Here is a 17,401-nt window from a genome sequence, read left to right as displayed (position 1 = left end):
CGTACGCATAAAAAGTGAAGCATACGTAACAGGCTAAAGAGGAACAATGCTGCATTGTTTAATTTCGACTCTCTATCGATATAATAATATAACATTACAATATGTTGACATAATAACATAATAATAAAGACCAAAAAGGGGAAAAATTGAGAATTATTGGCAGTCATTTTATTTAAAATAATAATGCTCTGCATACATCTGACTTAATATACCATAGTACATTTTATATATAAAAATATTTTACATATACAAAAGTGGAAATATTTATGTATGTATGTATGTATCCATATTTCTTAAGTAATCCAGATACAATTCTGATTACATAATTATGTGCCTCTAAATGCACACGTGTTTCTGTAAATAAAAGACATTATACAGTACAAATTTGTGCCAAACATTTAAACTATACAGAATAGATTTTCCATCTAAAAATTACATTAACAATTCACAAGATTCAAAGCATCCAACAGTCTATTCTGTTTTTGGTTTCCTCAGCATACATGAGTGCAATTGAGATGATGTGCATTAGAACCTGGTCTCTGGTTCCTTGCCCTGCAAAGAAAGACAGTTTTTTCAGTACTTTATAAATGTATAAATTGTCATTAGGGTGTGGTATAAAGGGTAATACAAAAGCTACAAAATTGGTGGGTTCACTCACTGTTTTTTCTCTGTTGCGCAAGCGGTTCATTCCATTATTTAGCTTGTCACAAGAGTTGATATTTACCTATACGGGCACATTAATGGGTTAAAGAGAATGAATTAAATAGCCAAACCTGTCACATGGCATTGTCAGAAAAACGTGATCTTTTTGAAGCCATCTCACCTTTTCACTAATGCTGAGGGGCGGATGGAGATAAAGTATGTGCAGCATTGCATCATGGAGGGTCAGAAAAAAGATGGATGTTGTAATCTCATCATCAAAGAATTTGCAGCTCTTGAGTTTCTCAATGATGTAGGCTGGGAAGAGCATTTCAAAGGTTAGTGGTGGATAATATCTAATAATAAAGTTTTATTGCAATGGCAACATAATTGTGACAGTTTATATGCCCTAATAAGGTAAGATTTAAACTTACGATCGCAGGCCACAATGTAGATCTCAACGTCAATGCGGATAAACTCTTTTAAAGCCTGGAAATTTTATGGCACAGTGTTATCACATTTCTAGTGAAGAAAATCCATTATGCATGCCAAACATGCTGTAAAATACTTATTAAAAAACACCACAGTCTCAGACATGCAATTTTCATATGTAGATAAATGAAATGAAATGAATAACTGTAGACGTTGTACTTATTGCTGTCTACATAAAACCGATATTTGTTTCTATGCTAATACAATAGTCAGATTACAATAGTCATATATACAATAGTCAATTGCCATACCGTTTTAAGTCCTTTGAGTGCTGAGATATCAAGAAAGGAGACAGCAGAGAAGTCAAGGACAAGACTGTGGATGTCCACTGGAGGAACAGAGATGTTGGCAGGAAGCTCTGCTCTCCAGTTCACCTGAACAGGAAGGTCTGAGAAGTCTATTGGCTGATCTAAGTCCTCCATATTGCTCTCATCTTCTGACTCTTCAATAGGCAAAGAGCATGTGGCCTGTAGTCCCTTCTGTGAATAAAGTAATGATCTTCTCAGCATTAAAAGTTTCTGTTATCGCTAACATTCCAGAATGTGGACGTTAGAGCCTGCTGTTATCCAAATATACAGACTCTGAACTTCTGAATATACACTCTAAAAAATACTGGGTTAAAAACACCCCAAATTGGGTTATTTTTAGCCCAACAGCTGGATAAGACACAGAATACATTTTCAGCTAAACTAAACCATCAAGTTGGGTTGTTAACTTTAACCCAGCAATTTTAATCCAGATGGTTTAATTTTTACAAAAATGCTTGGTTAATTTTATTTCATAAACGGGTTAATATTTTCATGGTTATTTTTACCCTTTGAAAATGTCAAATATATCTCATTATAAACAAATATGTCAGCATAGTATCTCCTTTATTTATACACAAGAAGGTGTTCAGAAATATGTTGCTAGAGCTGCTAAAGTGGTGTTCATATATAGATTTTGAAGTAAATTACTCAAATAAGTAATATATTCAAGACAAAAACTTCAGATTTAGATCAAAGTAAACGTTTAAAACATCCAAAAAACTGAGTAACCAACTTACGATCCAGTGGGCATTACAAACAAAAAAGGAAGCCAAAGCCAATGAAGATAGAGGTGCATTTAATGTCATGTAAACTGGACTGCTATCACACATTTTTGCTTTTTCTAGTGTACAGTAATGGTTTTATGAATAAATATATTGATATGAAGCTTCACTCTTAAAACAAGAAAAACAACCTCATCATGTGTTAATTTTTAACACACCTGTGTGTCTAGTTAAGGACAACACATTTTCTGTTGCTTTTAACACAATTAGTGTGTTAGTACATTTAACACAGCGTGTTAGTACATTTCCATACAAAGTTGTGTTAAAAAAAACACAAAAATAACACAGAGACGTGTTGTTTATACTGTTCCCCCTACAATTATCCTAAAGTGCACTTTGCATGATAAAATTCTACAAAAATGCTGAAAAAACGAGTTCAGATTTGGACGGTGACGTCGGCACAACAGTCCACAACATGATTGGACGATAATTTAGCACATGTTGTGTTGGTCATGTGTGATTTTTTTTTTCTTTTTTAGCATTGGATACACAACATTTGAAATAGTAATAACATAAAAAGTGTGTAGGATATTAACACAGTCTGTTTGAGTGAAAACTGCTACCTTCACCTGAGGCAAATTCAAACAGTCCTCTCTGAGTTAATTTGACCCAAGGAGCTGGACTGAGGCGTTGGAGTGGGGGAGGGGTGCATTGATTCAACTGTCAGTGAAAACCACTAACCCAGCGGTTGGGTTACACAAAACTACCCAAAAACTAACCAAGACTGAGAAAATAACACAATTAAATGTTCCAAAAGGCTCAACCCAGCGTTTGGGTAGAACAAATAACCCAGCATTTTTTAGAGTGTAGATAATAAAACTGAAAAAAGATTACATGTCTAATAACCATCTGTCTCTAGATTCAAAGTTCAAGCACAGAGGGCCAGACCATGCTGCCACCTCATTATGTATTGGACTTACACTTGTGACTCTTAGTTCCCCTTTCTTAATTAGCTTCTTAATTTTTCTCAGGGCTTTATTTCTCTTTCTCAGTACTCTCAAGGGATTGAAGCCCACCTGAGGAAAACAGAGGAAAAAGTAAGTACGTTTAAAACAACATGTGTTGACCAAAGAACTGTACTCTGCTTTAGACAATAGCATCCAGACATACATACAGGTGTACAAAATACAAATTAGGGGTGTAATGCGGTGTCTGTATCTGTTTACTGCTCCAAATATCAGTATCTATATTCAGGTTAAATCCAAGGGTTTTTGTTGTTGTTGTTTTGTTTTGTTTTTTAATTAAATATTTACTCTACAACTATACCCACATACACATACACAAACACTTAAAACAACAACAACAACAACAACAACAACAACAACTCAGAGATAAATAGCAGCAGTGGTTTTTAAATCTCAGTCACACAGTTATTACTTTTTGATTGTACCTGTCAGCAATGTTTTCTAATGAATGTATTTGCTTCTGAAATGTAAACAATTTAGAAGCCTAATTTAATCTACTGAGATCCTGACTATGTGTGCCACACATTCATGTTAATGAACTGCTCACTCGTGCCCGCAAGAAAATAAAAACCTTTTTCTGGCATGCCAATACACACCTCTAACCTCAACCAGATGCCCTAGTTGCAGATGTATTCAATCTCTCCCAAAAGATATGCCATAAAAGTATGCCTCGGGATAGCCTTGGCACAGCAAAATGAAAACAAAGATCTTTCAGTTATAGCCAGGGTCAAGGAAAAGTCAGAAGTAACTGATAGGAGGACTTTATTGGTCTAGAGATGGTGGATGATTTTAATGGTCTAGCAGTGTGTGTGTAATATATCTGCAATATATTGTATATCCTTATACATAAACATAAACATTATACTTAACCCTAAGTGAATTTGAAGCCTCACAACATATTTAATACTGTTTGGCTTTTCTCTATACAACAATATATACAGCTTCTCTTTTGGTTCCTTTCCAGATTTCTTCCTCATGTTGTTTCAGGAAGTTTTCCCTTTGCCACTGTTGCCTGTGACTTGCTTATCAGGCATCTAAATCTAAATCCAGATTTATCTGCTTTATGAAAATGTTGTTTTGTTGAATGCTGTATGTTCCCTCATTTTGCCCCTGACAGAAGGTGAGCTACAATTTTGAACTAGCTGCGAACGTGCAAGAAAGACTGCAAACAGCTGAATAAACATTGAAAAAAGAATGGGTCAGTGGAAAATACTTTATAGTTTGTAGAATAGCATGGATCAATTGTCATATAATTGGCAACGTCCACTACATAAAGTAAATCATTATATGAATTGAGGCACTATAGTTAGGTGTGAGTCCTAATTACCACACCAGAACAATACTGTGAACTGTTTTATTTCAGCTTGTTTCATTTTTTCTGAGTCCATTATGTAATACACTGCTCAGGGCAAAGTTTGAGTAGGTCCTTTAGCTGAAGATAGTTAAGATGAGTAAAGTCAAGCTTATAATTTTATAAATACTTACAGCATCAAGCAGTTTGCCTCTGAAGAAATCAATATTTGCAAAGAATATTGGTGAAGGAATTCTGAAAATCTTCACTCCCTCTGGTTCATATATCTGTGTAAGGTTAAGAAGGCCATATTTCACACGGTGAGTTTCAATTTGTGCATTAACACATAGGCCAGTATCAATTCGTATCTAAACTTCACTCATGAAGAGTAGAAACGTCTGGCTGTTTCTTAATGTTTTTAGTTTGCAAACTATAAATCATTGTTTTGTGCAGACACACATATTGAGCTACAGAAGACCATGTCAGATTTAGGTTGACCATTTGTATTGCCTTTAAAGCAGGACTGTGGAATATTTCTCCACTGTAATCTGTGTGGGGGGAATCTGTAATTATACAGTAAGTGACTTACATTGACATAGTCCTTGCGGTTTCTGTAAATGTCAGTGCCAGAGATGTTTGCCAGGACACAGCAGTGTGGGCTGGAAAATAGAGGACATATATTGTTACTCTCTGAGTAACTAAACCAAACTCTTAGGGTCCTGAAAATGTATCCTTTATAAATATTTGGTTGTTGTAGATTTTCAGACCCTTGTTGTCAAATAACTGCATTTAGTCACACTCACAACTGAGTCCTGAAGACAACAGCAATCATTTCTATTCCGAGTCCCACAGCAAGGCCAATATCCAGTCCCAGCAAGATGGAGCCCACACAGGTCACAATCCAAACAATCTGAATGGAGGGTAATAATAGGCACACAATTACAAAAGCCATTACATGAGTCCTTTCAGTATTTTATATATTATAGAATACAGTACAATTAATGATTCACCAACAATTCTCTCAGTGGTCTAAATAAATTTGTGCTGTTATTTACCACTGCTACCCAGCTAACACTTTTGGCTTAGTAGAACATTTTCCGAATGTTACACATTTAGGAACTTTTAATCGAGTTTTCTGTGAAGGATCTCACTTCAGACCGCATGCTGGTGGATGGATCTTTGAGTGGTACAGCTGAGTAGGTATAATTTTATAATTGCACCCTATATGTGTTTTCTAAAATTATCCTGTCATTTTAGCTTACATTAGCCATTTAGCATTGCTTTTGAAGATTATACACTTATCTCACAAATTCTGTCAATTTTGCTTATAGTGGTTAGCTGTCTAACAAAATACATATGGATGAGAAAATGTTGTTTTTTTATTTTAGTAGTAGGAGTAGCAGGAACATTTCTATGTTGGTTTTTAATTTTTGTCTGGAAATGTTAAACATTATGTGTTCACAGGGTAACAGGAATGCTATTTTTGTTACTCTTCTTATTCAGATTCTCATTCTGCTGTATTCTGATTATCTGATATATGGCTAATATAATGTATTTATCAGGAACTTTCACTTGCTGATGGAAAGAAGAAAACATGGAAATCTCTTACGCAGTCAGGCCGATCCTTCCTCCAGAGGTAAGGGACTTCAGACACTTGCATCAGCATCCCTTTCAGATTCACTATTACCACTGCACCCAGCACTGACTACAAAACACACATCATACAACACACCTATGGATTGTGCCAAACTAGACATTAACTAAAACTCAGAACATATGTGTGCTTCATGAAACTGATTATGCATACTATAAGGGCAAATTCAATGGATGCAGATTAAACACTGCAAATTAAGAACTGCACATTAAGCCTGAAGGTTACCTTTGGCAGTGGCTCAAGCAAGAACCCTATGGCCAGAGTTACTATCAGGACAATGATGGCGGACAGAAGACCAGCTACCTGGAAAATTACAACAGTCTGGTTATGTTTTGGTAGAACAGAGGCCAAATGTTTAATTTTAATTGTAGTCTGCTGGCGTCACTGCACAATACGGCACAAATAAAACAGGTTAACAGATCATCTGACAAAGGTAAAATAGGACTTTTTAAAGGCACCTTATTGCAGGTTACTCTTTTTATTGGCTGTATATGGCAATATAATTTTCCACCCTTAACCCCTTAAACGTAGATCAATTATTCCTGTAATGACATGCCTTTCCTGTGAGTTTCACTGTAGTCCCTCACTGTAGAATTGTATATACCTCCACCTCAACCCTAGAGGGCAGTATTTCTCTTTACTTATTTTGATTTTCACTTGGGGAAAGTATTTCATTGTAAAGGTACTGGATTTGTAAATTTGCTGTTAATTATCTTTCTTTGTCTTACACGTGTTTTGAAATGTAATGATTTGTAAAAGAGATATTTCTGTTTAAATGACAGTGTAATACAGACACATGCATATTACATACAAAATACTGATAAATGCTTAATTGATGGAACATAGCGTGTGTTTTATGAAGGGCAGTACCTGTGTTTTCCCTCCTGTGCTCTCTTGTACTGCACTCCTGGAGAGAGCTGTGCTGGCTGCCAACGATTTGAACGCTCCACCAAAGATGTTACTTGCACCAAAAGCTATGAGTTCCTGTAGATACATACAAGTTTTGCATGACAATCAAATAACCTGGAGATTTGCTATCTCTGCAGCATTATTTGTTGTCCCATTTTTTTAAAAAGGTTACATGACAGTGGAGCACACCTGGTTTCCATCGATAACATAATCATGTTTGACAGCATAGACTTTAGCCACAGCAAAGGCCACAGCAAAACCCACTATACACATTGGAAAAGCATCTACTGCTGTTTCCTGAAATATCTGAAGATTAGGAGCAAGAGGTGCCTCAAATCTAATGGGAGGAGAAAATAGGTTGTGGTCATACTTCTCATTCTTTTCTATGGTCAATCTTACACATTAAATATAAAATAATCCATGATTTTGTTGCTTACCCATCTGGTATTTTTCCTACAACGTCCACTCCATAATTTGCTTGGAAATTGAATGCATAGGATACTCCACATGCTATGATAGTCTGCATAGACAGAGGAATTGTTGAGTTAATACTCACCCTCACGGAAATTGTAAATGCGAATGAAAATTCAATTACAACTGCAACAATCTCTTAACTAATTAGTAATGTTGTGTTGCTACATCACATGTTTGAGAGCATGAAAACATTGGAAAAGATGGAAAAGTTACACTAGTGGTAAAGCAGAAAAGCGGTGTATGATAAAGATAGTTAACCAAAAAAAAGCCAATCTTAGGAGCACGTTGAGTGCTAATTAAAAAGGTTTTGCTGGTTGTATTTTTATCAGAACAGTCTTTTATTTTGAAGGTCATATTCAGATGTTCATTCATATTCATGAGTGAATGAATGTGGTTGGAGTACTGTTTTTTTTTGTGTGTGTTGATTAACACTGATATCATGGAAATGCATTAAAAGACGTTTGTGTTTCCAGCCTCTTGGCTTAACTAAGTAGTAGGATAGTAGGATTGGCAGACATGTTTTCAGTTCAGTTGTTAGTTCTGCCATCTGCATGCTATGCTTTACATTTTCTTTAAATTATGGTTCCTGATCTAAGCTCGACTTGCCATGCACATAAACCAAAAAGAGTTTGAAAGAGCGCTGCTTTTGCTTGAGCCCCCCTTTATTTTAACCCCTGGTTGCATTGTGACATTTCTCAATTTTACCAGATGCACACAGAAAAAAATGGGCCGAGTATATTTGATGAAATATGTTCTTCTTCTGTTGTTTTGTGTCTCGCAAATAGAAAATCCCATAGTCTAGCAATGGCAGACCAGTTGGTTCAACTCTGTGCCAGTTCTGTGCCAGGTAATTCCCTTAAATTGATGAAAGGATAACTAGCCTGGAACCTTTATCTTTCTGTACATAGAGCTTTGCGCAAGATGGTAATAAAACACTTGTTACTGCAGGTAATTTTGCAGAAAGCAAAAGGTAATATTTGTCAGATTAATCAATCAATAAAAACAGTCATTAGTTGCATTCATAAATTAATAACAGTGATTCACTAATAAACTAATAAAAGTAACTACACCAATGCTTTCTTTTATGTGTACTGTTTCATCAGATATATTTACCATGATGACTTCTATTGGGATGGGCACCGGAAGCTTTTTCTTATATCTATCATTGAGCTCTTTCACAATGAACACAACAAACATCACCACAATGGACGTCACCAAATCATGGATGTTTGTGGAAGTGATCTGCACAAAGGTCTTCTGCAGGATCTAGAATTAAAACAACCAAGTATGAATTGAGTGACCATATGATCACAAACGCACACAAGTATTACGTGGCAGTATGTTTTACTAGTGAACCAAGATAAGGTGTCTATGACATGTTGTGACATTCTTCATGTGCAGTCCCTTAAATTTAATTGTAGCAATTGCACCTATACAGTACGGAAAAGTAACTCAAAACCTGTTGAACTTACTGTTACAAGGGCGAGTGGGCCACTGAAGCCTGGTACCTTCAGCCCAAAAATAAATTTGAGCTGTGACACCAGGATGTGAACTGCAGCAGCAGTAGTGAACCCAGATACAAGAGTATCAGACAGATAAATGACTATGAAGCCCACCTGCAGCAACCCCATGGCAAGCTGAGAGCAGAAGAGTTATCACATTAGACTGACCTCTATTCTTGTAAATAATAATAATAATAATAATAATAATAATAATAATAATAATTTTTAAAAAGTCTCTGAAGTTAAATGTGACCAATAATTTTTTCTAACTTTCAGTTATCTGTTTTGGATACTGTATATATGACAGCTTATATCAGTCACCTTCTGCTATATAGAAGTAACACAGCAACAGCTGAAGATTATGAGAGGATACAAGCATACCTGGAAAATACCAATGAGGAAGGTTAGTGAGGCAGACACCATAGCTCTTTGCTGGTCCATTGTAAGCCCTTCGAAGCCTGTGATGTTGGCCACAGGACCCTCATCAGGTACCAGCCTGGTCACTACAGATCCTACCATGAGACTCAGAACTGGGAATGCTCCTGAAGTGGAAACGTGCAGTTGAAGGGAAGAATTAATACTGTAAGAATCACTGCTAGTAAAACACAACACAATGTCATCACATGGTCATTTAACATGGTAGCACCTTATTTTAAATTATACCACAGCACTGTTGAATTCTCTAATCTGAAGGTGTTGGTGATTTTTTTGGTGAACTCTGACAGCAGTGCTGGCTGCAAGGCAAATCACAGGTATATATCACAGGTATAATGCGTGTTGCCATTTCTATAATAATAGCTAACTCATAGGGACTTTTTAATCTAAGCCTATTAATAATTTTTAATGTGTTGTTTTAACAAGGAAAAACATATAACTGATATGGTGAAATTTTCTAACAATCAGTAAGTTTTTCTCCATGGGCAGAAAGTTTTCGTTTTCCGAGTAACATGAAAAGCTGTGGATTTTTTTTTTGTCAAGCATAGTAACTAATGGGAAACTCCTTAATGCCCCAAAAGAACATAACAATGGTCAGTATTAACAAATTGGTCAATATTAAACAAACTGGGATAAATAGTAGATTAGTAACAAATGTAACAAATGTGTAATCACGCTTGTAACATCATGTAATTATTCAACACTCTTCTGAAATAGTTTTTGATACAGAATTGTAATTTGTTATTGATTAAGTCCAAATATGGATTTAGCATCAAATAGTGTCATATAACTATGTACTTTCATTTCCAAGTTTGATTTTTATCTGTGTATTTAACCATTGCATTCTGAACAATTCTTGCATTGTACTATGAAGTATTGCTGTACAAACCTATTAGTTTTCAACACGTTACTGTGTACTAATTTGCATAGCCAACATACAAAGCATGTAGCAGATATTACCTGTAATTTCTACATATTTGCACTATTGTATTATGTACTCGGTAGATACTATACTGTAAAATAAAGTGCTACCATTAACAAGGAAGATGAAAGCATTGTGGTATTGCCTTTCATAAAGCATTCATATGTTATGAATTTCATGAACATCCAATTTTGCTATGGTCATCTAGATTTTGGTTTAATGTAAAATTACATGCATTATTTCTGTTCCCTAATTTTATTCTTACACAGGCACATTGTCCTCTAACAGCAGCTCTTTTTTTTTCTATCTTTTATTTTTTTTTTAACAGTGTCTGAATGTGTGATTCTAAAATCTTTCAGCTTTAAAATATGGCAACTGTTACTGGACATTTATTTATTTATTTATTTATTTATTTATTTTGCTTTAGTAGTCTCTCATTCTTGATATGTGTAATATATCTCTTTCTATTTTATAGCGACACTACACGTTACATAAGACAAAGACTGCGCATGCGCCTCTTGCTTTATGTTGTTGATATATTAGACAACGGTTATCTTCAGGTTTGTTTGTGCATTTACAGTCTGCACAGTAACTCACTTTGATCTAAATATAGCACCCTTTATTGGGATAGTCCTATAATCTTAATTATACCACTTTAGGAAATACATACTGTATCTTTACCACATTTACACTACTTTTAAAAACTGGTAACTCACCCACAGAAATGTGTCGAGAAGTGCCAAAGAAAAAGTAGATGATCACAGGGAAAAAGGCAGCATATAACCCATACCAGGCAGGAAGAGATGCAAGTAAGCTATATGCCAGTCCTAAGAAAAGAACACAATCATTTTAAGTGCATTTTATTATATGAGCCACTTTTTCATGCCTATCAGCTTTCCCGATCTTTGGCTGATGTGAACTGTGTTGAATGCGCAAAAAGATATAACAGATGTTATAAACAAAGTGTGAATAATTCAAAGATTTATTTATGATTATAATTTATGATTAATAATCAAACTTAATGACTTTTGTTAAAGTTTCTCTAAAAAAACATCTTGTTTTGCATTCCATTGACCATTTTTTAATCCCATATTATAATGTTGTATAATATACAGTGCCCTGCACTAATATTGACACCCTTGGTAAAGAAGGCTGTGGAAAATTGTCTTTACTGTTTAACCTTTTGATCTTTTGTTCAAAAAATTCACAAACATTCTCTGCTCTCATGGATATCAAACAATTGCAAACACAACACAGGTGTTTCCAAAAAAATAAACCCAATAAACTGGGTGACTAGGAAGAGGAAATTGTTTAACCATGACTTCCTGTTTCACAGGGGTATAAATATGAGGTAACACTTAGGCCAAATTCCCTTAGTCATAAAAATGGGTAAGACCAAGGAATATAGCTGTGATGTGCAGCAAAAGGTTGTTGACCTTCACAAAATGGGAAGTGGCTATAAGAAAATAGCACAAGCATTGAAAATGCGCATTTCCACCATCAGGGCAAAAGAAGTTCAAGTCAACTGGAAATTTTATAAATCAACCTGGAATTGGACGTGTCTATATTGTCTAAACGCACTGTGAAGTGGATGGTTCAAGTGACCAAAAAATCTCCAAGGATCACAACTGGAGAATTGCAGATGTTAGTTGTGTCTTGCGGTCAGAAAGTCTCCAAAACTACAATCCGAGGTCACCTACATCGCCACAAGTTGTTTGGAAGGGTTTCAAGAAAATTTCCTCTACTCTCATCCAAAAACAAACTCAAGCATCTTCAGTTTGCCAGACACTACTGGAACTTCAAATGGGATCGAGTTCTATGGTCATATAGAGCTCCTTGGCAAAAAGATAGAGCTTTTTGGCAATAAACACCCGAGGTGGTTTGGGCACACATAGAGAGGTAGCAATATGGAAAAGTACCTCATGCCCACGGTTAAATATGGTGGTGGCTCTTTAATGTTTTGGGGCTGTTTTTCTGCCAGATGATCTGGATATTTTGTTAGGATACATGGCATCATGGACTATCAAATATTAACAGATATTAAATGAAAACCTGACTGCCTCTGCCAGAAAGCATAAATGGGCCGTGGTTGGATCTTCCAGCAGGACAGTGATCCAAAACATTCATAAAAATCAACACAAAATGATTTACTGACCACAAAATCAAGGTTTAGCCGTGGCCATTCCAGTCCCTTGACCTGAAACCCATAGAAAACCTGTGAGGTGAACTGAAGAGGAGAGTTCACCAGCGTGGACCTCAAAATTTGAAGGATCTGGAGAGATTGTTATTTGGATAAACTTGTGTTTTGTTTGCAATTGTTTGATATCCATGAGAGCAGAGTTTTTTTTGTGAATTTCTTGAGCAAAAGATCAAAAGGTTAAACAATAAAAACCATTTTTCACAGCCTTCTTTGCTCATATTTACCAAGGGTGTCAATATTAGTTAAGGGCACTGTATAATGCAGGAACTGATACAATGTACTGTAGGAAACTACCTGTAGAACACAATATCTGAGGAGTTTTTGTTTTATGATGAAGTTAAACTGTAGACTGCTTTACCTTGCAGTACAGCCACCAGTCCAGTGCTGACTCCAGATACAATATCACCCAATATCCATTCTCTGACATTGTACAATTTCATCCATCCAATGATGGGCAGCAAAGACAAGGCTGCATTTTTTGCTCGGTTTGAATTGCAACTGCATCACCACACACAAACACAGAAACACATATATATACAAAGAGTAAAAAATTGTACCATCAGTCTCAAGTTTGTTCTGTGAAACACATACTGTACTGTACATTTTAAGTCCAATAAATAAGAAAAGAAAAGAATCACAGTGGTTAACATCTTATATGAATATTATACTCATAGATTCATATTCAGCTATTTCAAAATCACTTTCATAGTCTCTCAGTGTGATAAAAAACAAAACATTTCAGGCTTACGTGAAGTATTGTTTAACATGGTCCAGCATGGTCTTGTGTTGCCGCCAGACTTTCTCATAGTCATCTGTAAAGGCATCCTCTGTGTAAAGTGGTCTGGACACCACGTACTGCGCCATTGGGTGTCTTTCAAAAGTGTTGGGAATTCAATCCCGCTTTAATTCTGTATCAGGAGAGGGTTTTTTATTATTGGACAACACCACCACAGCTGTGGACCACAAAGTTATAGAAGAACCTCTGTACTGTTATCTGTTCGTCTCCATATCAGCATTTTTATTTTTATTTAACTCAGCATGAGTAAACAAAACAAAACCCTGTGTCTGAGCATCTTTCCTCAAGAATTCATAATCTATTGTGGTTTTCTGAACCACAGTCTAAGAGCTTGATTTTGTCTTTATCCTCTTTATGCTTCTAAAATAAAACATATAATTTTGCATTTGCTTTGTTTCCTGACCCTGCTTCATAATTAGGATAGACAGGGTCTGTCCTCACATCACCTTTAGAAGAACAGGACATTCAGAAGCACTTCTGTTAACCATCAGTCTCAGTTGATTTTCACTTTAATCCCAGGGTTCTTTGATAAACAGCCAGGACAACAAAGATGCAGCCTTGTCATAGGGTTGTTTTAACTACATTATGTGTATTATGTATTATGTCTGTTATCTCATAGCACGTCCTAGTGCAGAAAGCAGAAATCAAGTGCTTTTGCAAAAAGTGTCTTCCTTTGACCACATCAACTACAAAGAAAAGACACAGCAACCAGTGTACAGTACAAACTGTCCAGCACAGAACAATACATACAGTTTTGTAACTATTGTTTATAAATAGTTGCAACTATTAAGTCAACTACAAGAAAGATTAGGATCATAAAAGGATAACTCTAGGATTTGCAGATGGTGAAGCATAAAGCCTACCTAAAATGTTCTGAAGCTACACACTTACAAAATGTAGACCCCTTAAGTTATCCCTCTGGAGGACTCCTTAAACTCTCTATGTAGAATTCTACAACAGAGTGTACGTATCAAAAAATCGTTAAAAGTAGAATCTTTTTTTTTTTTTTTTTTTAAGCTGAGAACACTTGATTATTCACTACACCCTTAAAACTCCCGAAGAACTCTTTCTAAGCATGTACCTGAAATACTTTGAAATCCTTCTGTCTTATCGTCTCTGGTATCCAGTACTCATTCCTCTTCGTTACAGCTCCATTCTGCAAGAAAAATCTGGGTTTATCTGAGATCCTTCCAAACAATCACACCCATAAATCTTTTCCTGTGTCTATAATTATTAACAACTTTCTTTATCTTTCTGTCACTTTGACCATTGCTCTTTCAGATAAAGCCTCTAATAGCAAGCGGTACACTTGGTGTCTTTTTTTTTTTTTTTTTTTTTTGGGGCACCATTCACAATTTATCCACTCACTGGATCAAGACATCTCTGGCTGGTATATAGCAGGTATGGCAAGAATAATGATTTTTGTGGGTGCATAATGAAAGTATAATCCTGTAATATTGCTATTTATTAATTTTATCTGCTAGCAGAGCTTTTCAATCCAGTCCTCAGGCCCACAGCTTTTTTCTGCGTAGTTTCAGTTCCCAATATCTCTGAAACATTTAACAAGTGTTTTTTTCTGGTTAGAGGGCTGTAATTTTTCAAAACATCCCAGGAAATTTGCAGGAATGCTTTACTTTAAACAGGGCCACATACCAAACCATAGCAATGGATTCAGCCCTTCAATTTGGTAAAAGCTCATTAAGATACTAAATGAAACCCACTTTCTGAGAGCACCAGAGCTCTCTTTTAGACTTATAATAATTGTCTCTATTCAGCTCCTCAGCTCTTACCCACAACTGATAATATGTACTCATAACTGTATGATAAATATGCCTTTTGACAAAGAAAATTAAGCGAGTAATTCCTAACATTCAGTCTCTGTGATATGATTCACTGCAAGAGATCGAATGATTTTCTAGGGGAAGTCCCTTCTATGTACGTCCATGCAGAACAATATAAATCAGCAATAATCATGTTATTTATTTACATGTCCTGGATTGATTTTTTTATTCATCTGTACTTTATTTAAAACCTCAGTTTATGTTGAAGTAATGACTGCCATGTTCTTTCTGAATGTATCTCTACATTAAATAGGTGGAATCCAGGTCTGCATGCTTGAAAGCATTTTTCAACTATCATATGCATTTCACCATTGCTTTGTTCTCAGCGGCCAGTGAGATCAAACTGACAGCTCTGATATCAGTAGATTGGAGATGGACGTGGATGTGACATCATTTCAGCAAGATTATAAAAGGGTGTTGTAAAATACTGCATAGTGGCAAGGCTCAAAAGTCACCCATTTTCCATTTGATAATATTTTCCATAATAAATATACAAGATCTTGACTGTAACAGATTGTAGCTGCAAGGCCCAGCCCTAAAAAATTAAATACTTTTGTGCAAAATATGACAGATGGATTCATTAATGCTAATACTTTTGCTCAATTTTAAATAATAATAACAATAATAGGCCAACATTTAAACTACAGCTGAACATTTAATCAGATTAAAATTTTGTACCTACTGTACTCTCAAAATGTGCTATAAAATGTTTACTATTCAGTACAATTAGTGAATACAAAGTTTAATGACTTAATTTACAATTTTCACATAATTACCACTGTTTTATTTTATGAGCAATTCCTAAAAAATACAATGATTTAAATGTGTGAAATCTACAATAATATGTTATAAGATATTCATGAAACACACAATACACAGTACCCTAACTATAAATATTTAACTGTAATAAGACATAACTAATTTTAATTGGCTACAGAAGATTTTACAACAGGCTACAAATAACTGATTATAATGGTGGAGCCATAATCTTTATCTAGCTGCTGGAGATGATCAGATAAAGTTTAGTGTTTCACCAATCATAAACAGTTGCATATTCAGTTATACAGCATCCTTATTTTAGTATACAGGTTAGTCTATTCAATAATTATAGTAATAATAATAGCGAATACGTAATCAGTATGTAGAGACACCCTAATAATTCAAGTCAAGTGAAGTGGCTTTTATTGTCATTTCAATCATTTACAGCTGGTACAGTACAGTACACTGTGAAAAGAAACAACGTTCCTCCGGGACCATGGTGCTACAAAAAACAACACACTAACTACATGAGACGACACAGAACTACATAAAGTGCACATTCTACATAAAGTGCACGTGCAACTACAAATAGCTCTAAAATAGCCATTGCTATGTTCATCTGCAGTGATTTAATATTACACTAACTGTGACTTACCTTATAACATGAGTCAGGCAGTGAAGTTGGGCCTGGTATACCTGGTCTAACTTTAAAGTATGTGTGTTTGTGTGAGAGAGAGAGCGAGAAAGAGCGAGAGAGAGAGAGAGAGAGAGAGAGAGAGAGAGAGAGAGAGCGCAAAAGATAGCTCATGTATGTTTGCTTGTGTGATTAATGCTTTTAGCGACTTTCACTTTTCACAGGAGACCTTCAGAGTAACTAGCGAAAGAACGTCACAAGGAACACAAGTGCTTTATTGTAGCAGAGTGTTGTCCATGTTGCACAAATGTTTATTATGTTATGGGTCAATTTGACCCATTCCCAGATTTGAGATGTCTGGAATACTGGTTAATCTCTCTTGTTCTCTTTGAAATTTTTTGACTTTCCTCATTCCTCATTCATGAACTTATATGCAAATATTTCTTCTTAAAGGTTTACTGTTTTAAGCTGTTCTTTGCTGTTTTTGTGTGTATTTAAACAGTGGAAGACATTTTGACCTATAACATAATGAATGTAACATTTTTTCCAACATAATAATAGGGTTAAAAACTACTATGCTAATTCTGTGAATAATCAAAAACTAGAGTCATATGAGTCATACAGAGGATATAATGGCCAAAACTAATATTTTAAAGCATCCTTTAATTCATGTGGATATTAAAACATAAAATTATTGTTCATGTAAATAATCTGGGATTTATCTATGGGCTTTATGTTTGTGCCCTTAGTGACTTACCAATGCTAGGTAATATGAGACCAAAACTAAGTTTGTCAACC

The 17,401-nt window shown here is 35.4% G+C and overlaps 1 protein-coding gene across 1 annotated transcript in view; it reads right to left on the bottom strand.

Moving 5' to 3' along the window:
* Positions 1-14,598, bottom strand: part of slc26a3.2 (solute carrier family 26 member 3, tandem duplicate 2) — a 28,851-nt gene extending 14,253 nt beyond the window's left edge. The window contains exons 1-21 of the mRNA XM_053650023.1: positions 14,451-14,598; positions 13,322-13,481; positions 12,932-13,071; positions 11,090-11,200; positions 9,398-9,558; positions 8,987-9,151; positions 8,628-8,780; positions 7,478-7,560; positions 7,230-7,377; positions 7,002-7,115; positions 6,357-6,434; positions 6,087-6,182; positions 5,281-5,387; positions 5,067-5,136; positions 4,672-4,764; positions 3,142-3,237; positions 1,383-1,610; positions 1,074-1,128; positions 824-957; positions 659-724; positions 529-552 (exon numbers count right to left, since the gene is read on the bottom strand). Of these exons, the coding sequence (XP_053505998.1) occupies positions 529-552; positions 659-724; positions 824-957; positions 1,074-1,128; positions 1,383-1,610; positions 3,142-3,237; positions 4,672-4,764; positions 5,067-5,136; positions 5,281-5,387; positions 6,087-6,182; positions 6,357-6,434; positions 7,002-7,115; positions 7,230-7,377; positions 7,478-7,560; positions 8,628-8,780; positions 8,987-9,151; positions 9,398-9,558; positions 11,090-11,200; positions 12,932-13,071; positions 13,322-13,437 (2,238 nt within the window). The 5' untranslated portion in view covers positions 13,438-13,481; positions 14,451-14,598. The remainder of the gene's footprint in view (positions 1-528; positions 553-658; positions 725-823; positions 958-1,073; positions 1,129-1,382; positions 1,611-3,141; positions 3,238-4,671; positions 4,765-5,066; positions 5,137-5,280; positions 5,388-6,086; positions 6,183-6,356; positions 6,435-7,001; positions 7,116-7,229; positions 7,378-7,477; positions 7,561-8,627; positions 8,781-8,986; positions 9,152-9,397; positions 9,559-11,089; positions 11,201-12,931; positions 13,072-13,321; positions 13,482-14,450) is intronic.
* Positions 14,599-17,401: the final 2,803 nt, after the last annotated feature.

The sequence above is a fragment of the Ictalurus furcatus genome, chromosome 19, assembly GCF_023375685.1.
Source record: "Ictalurus furcatus strain D&B chromosome 19, Billie_1.0, whole genome shotgun sequence".
NCBI lineage: Eukaryota > Metazoa > Chordata > Actinopteri > Siluriformes > Ictaluridae > Ictalurus > Ictalurus furcatus.
The sequence above is the reverse complement of the archived record's forward strand: the minus strand, read 5'-3'. Positions and strand labels throughout refer to the sequence as shown.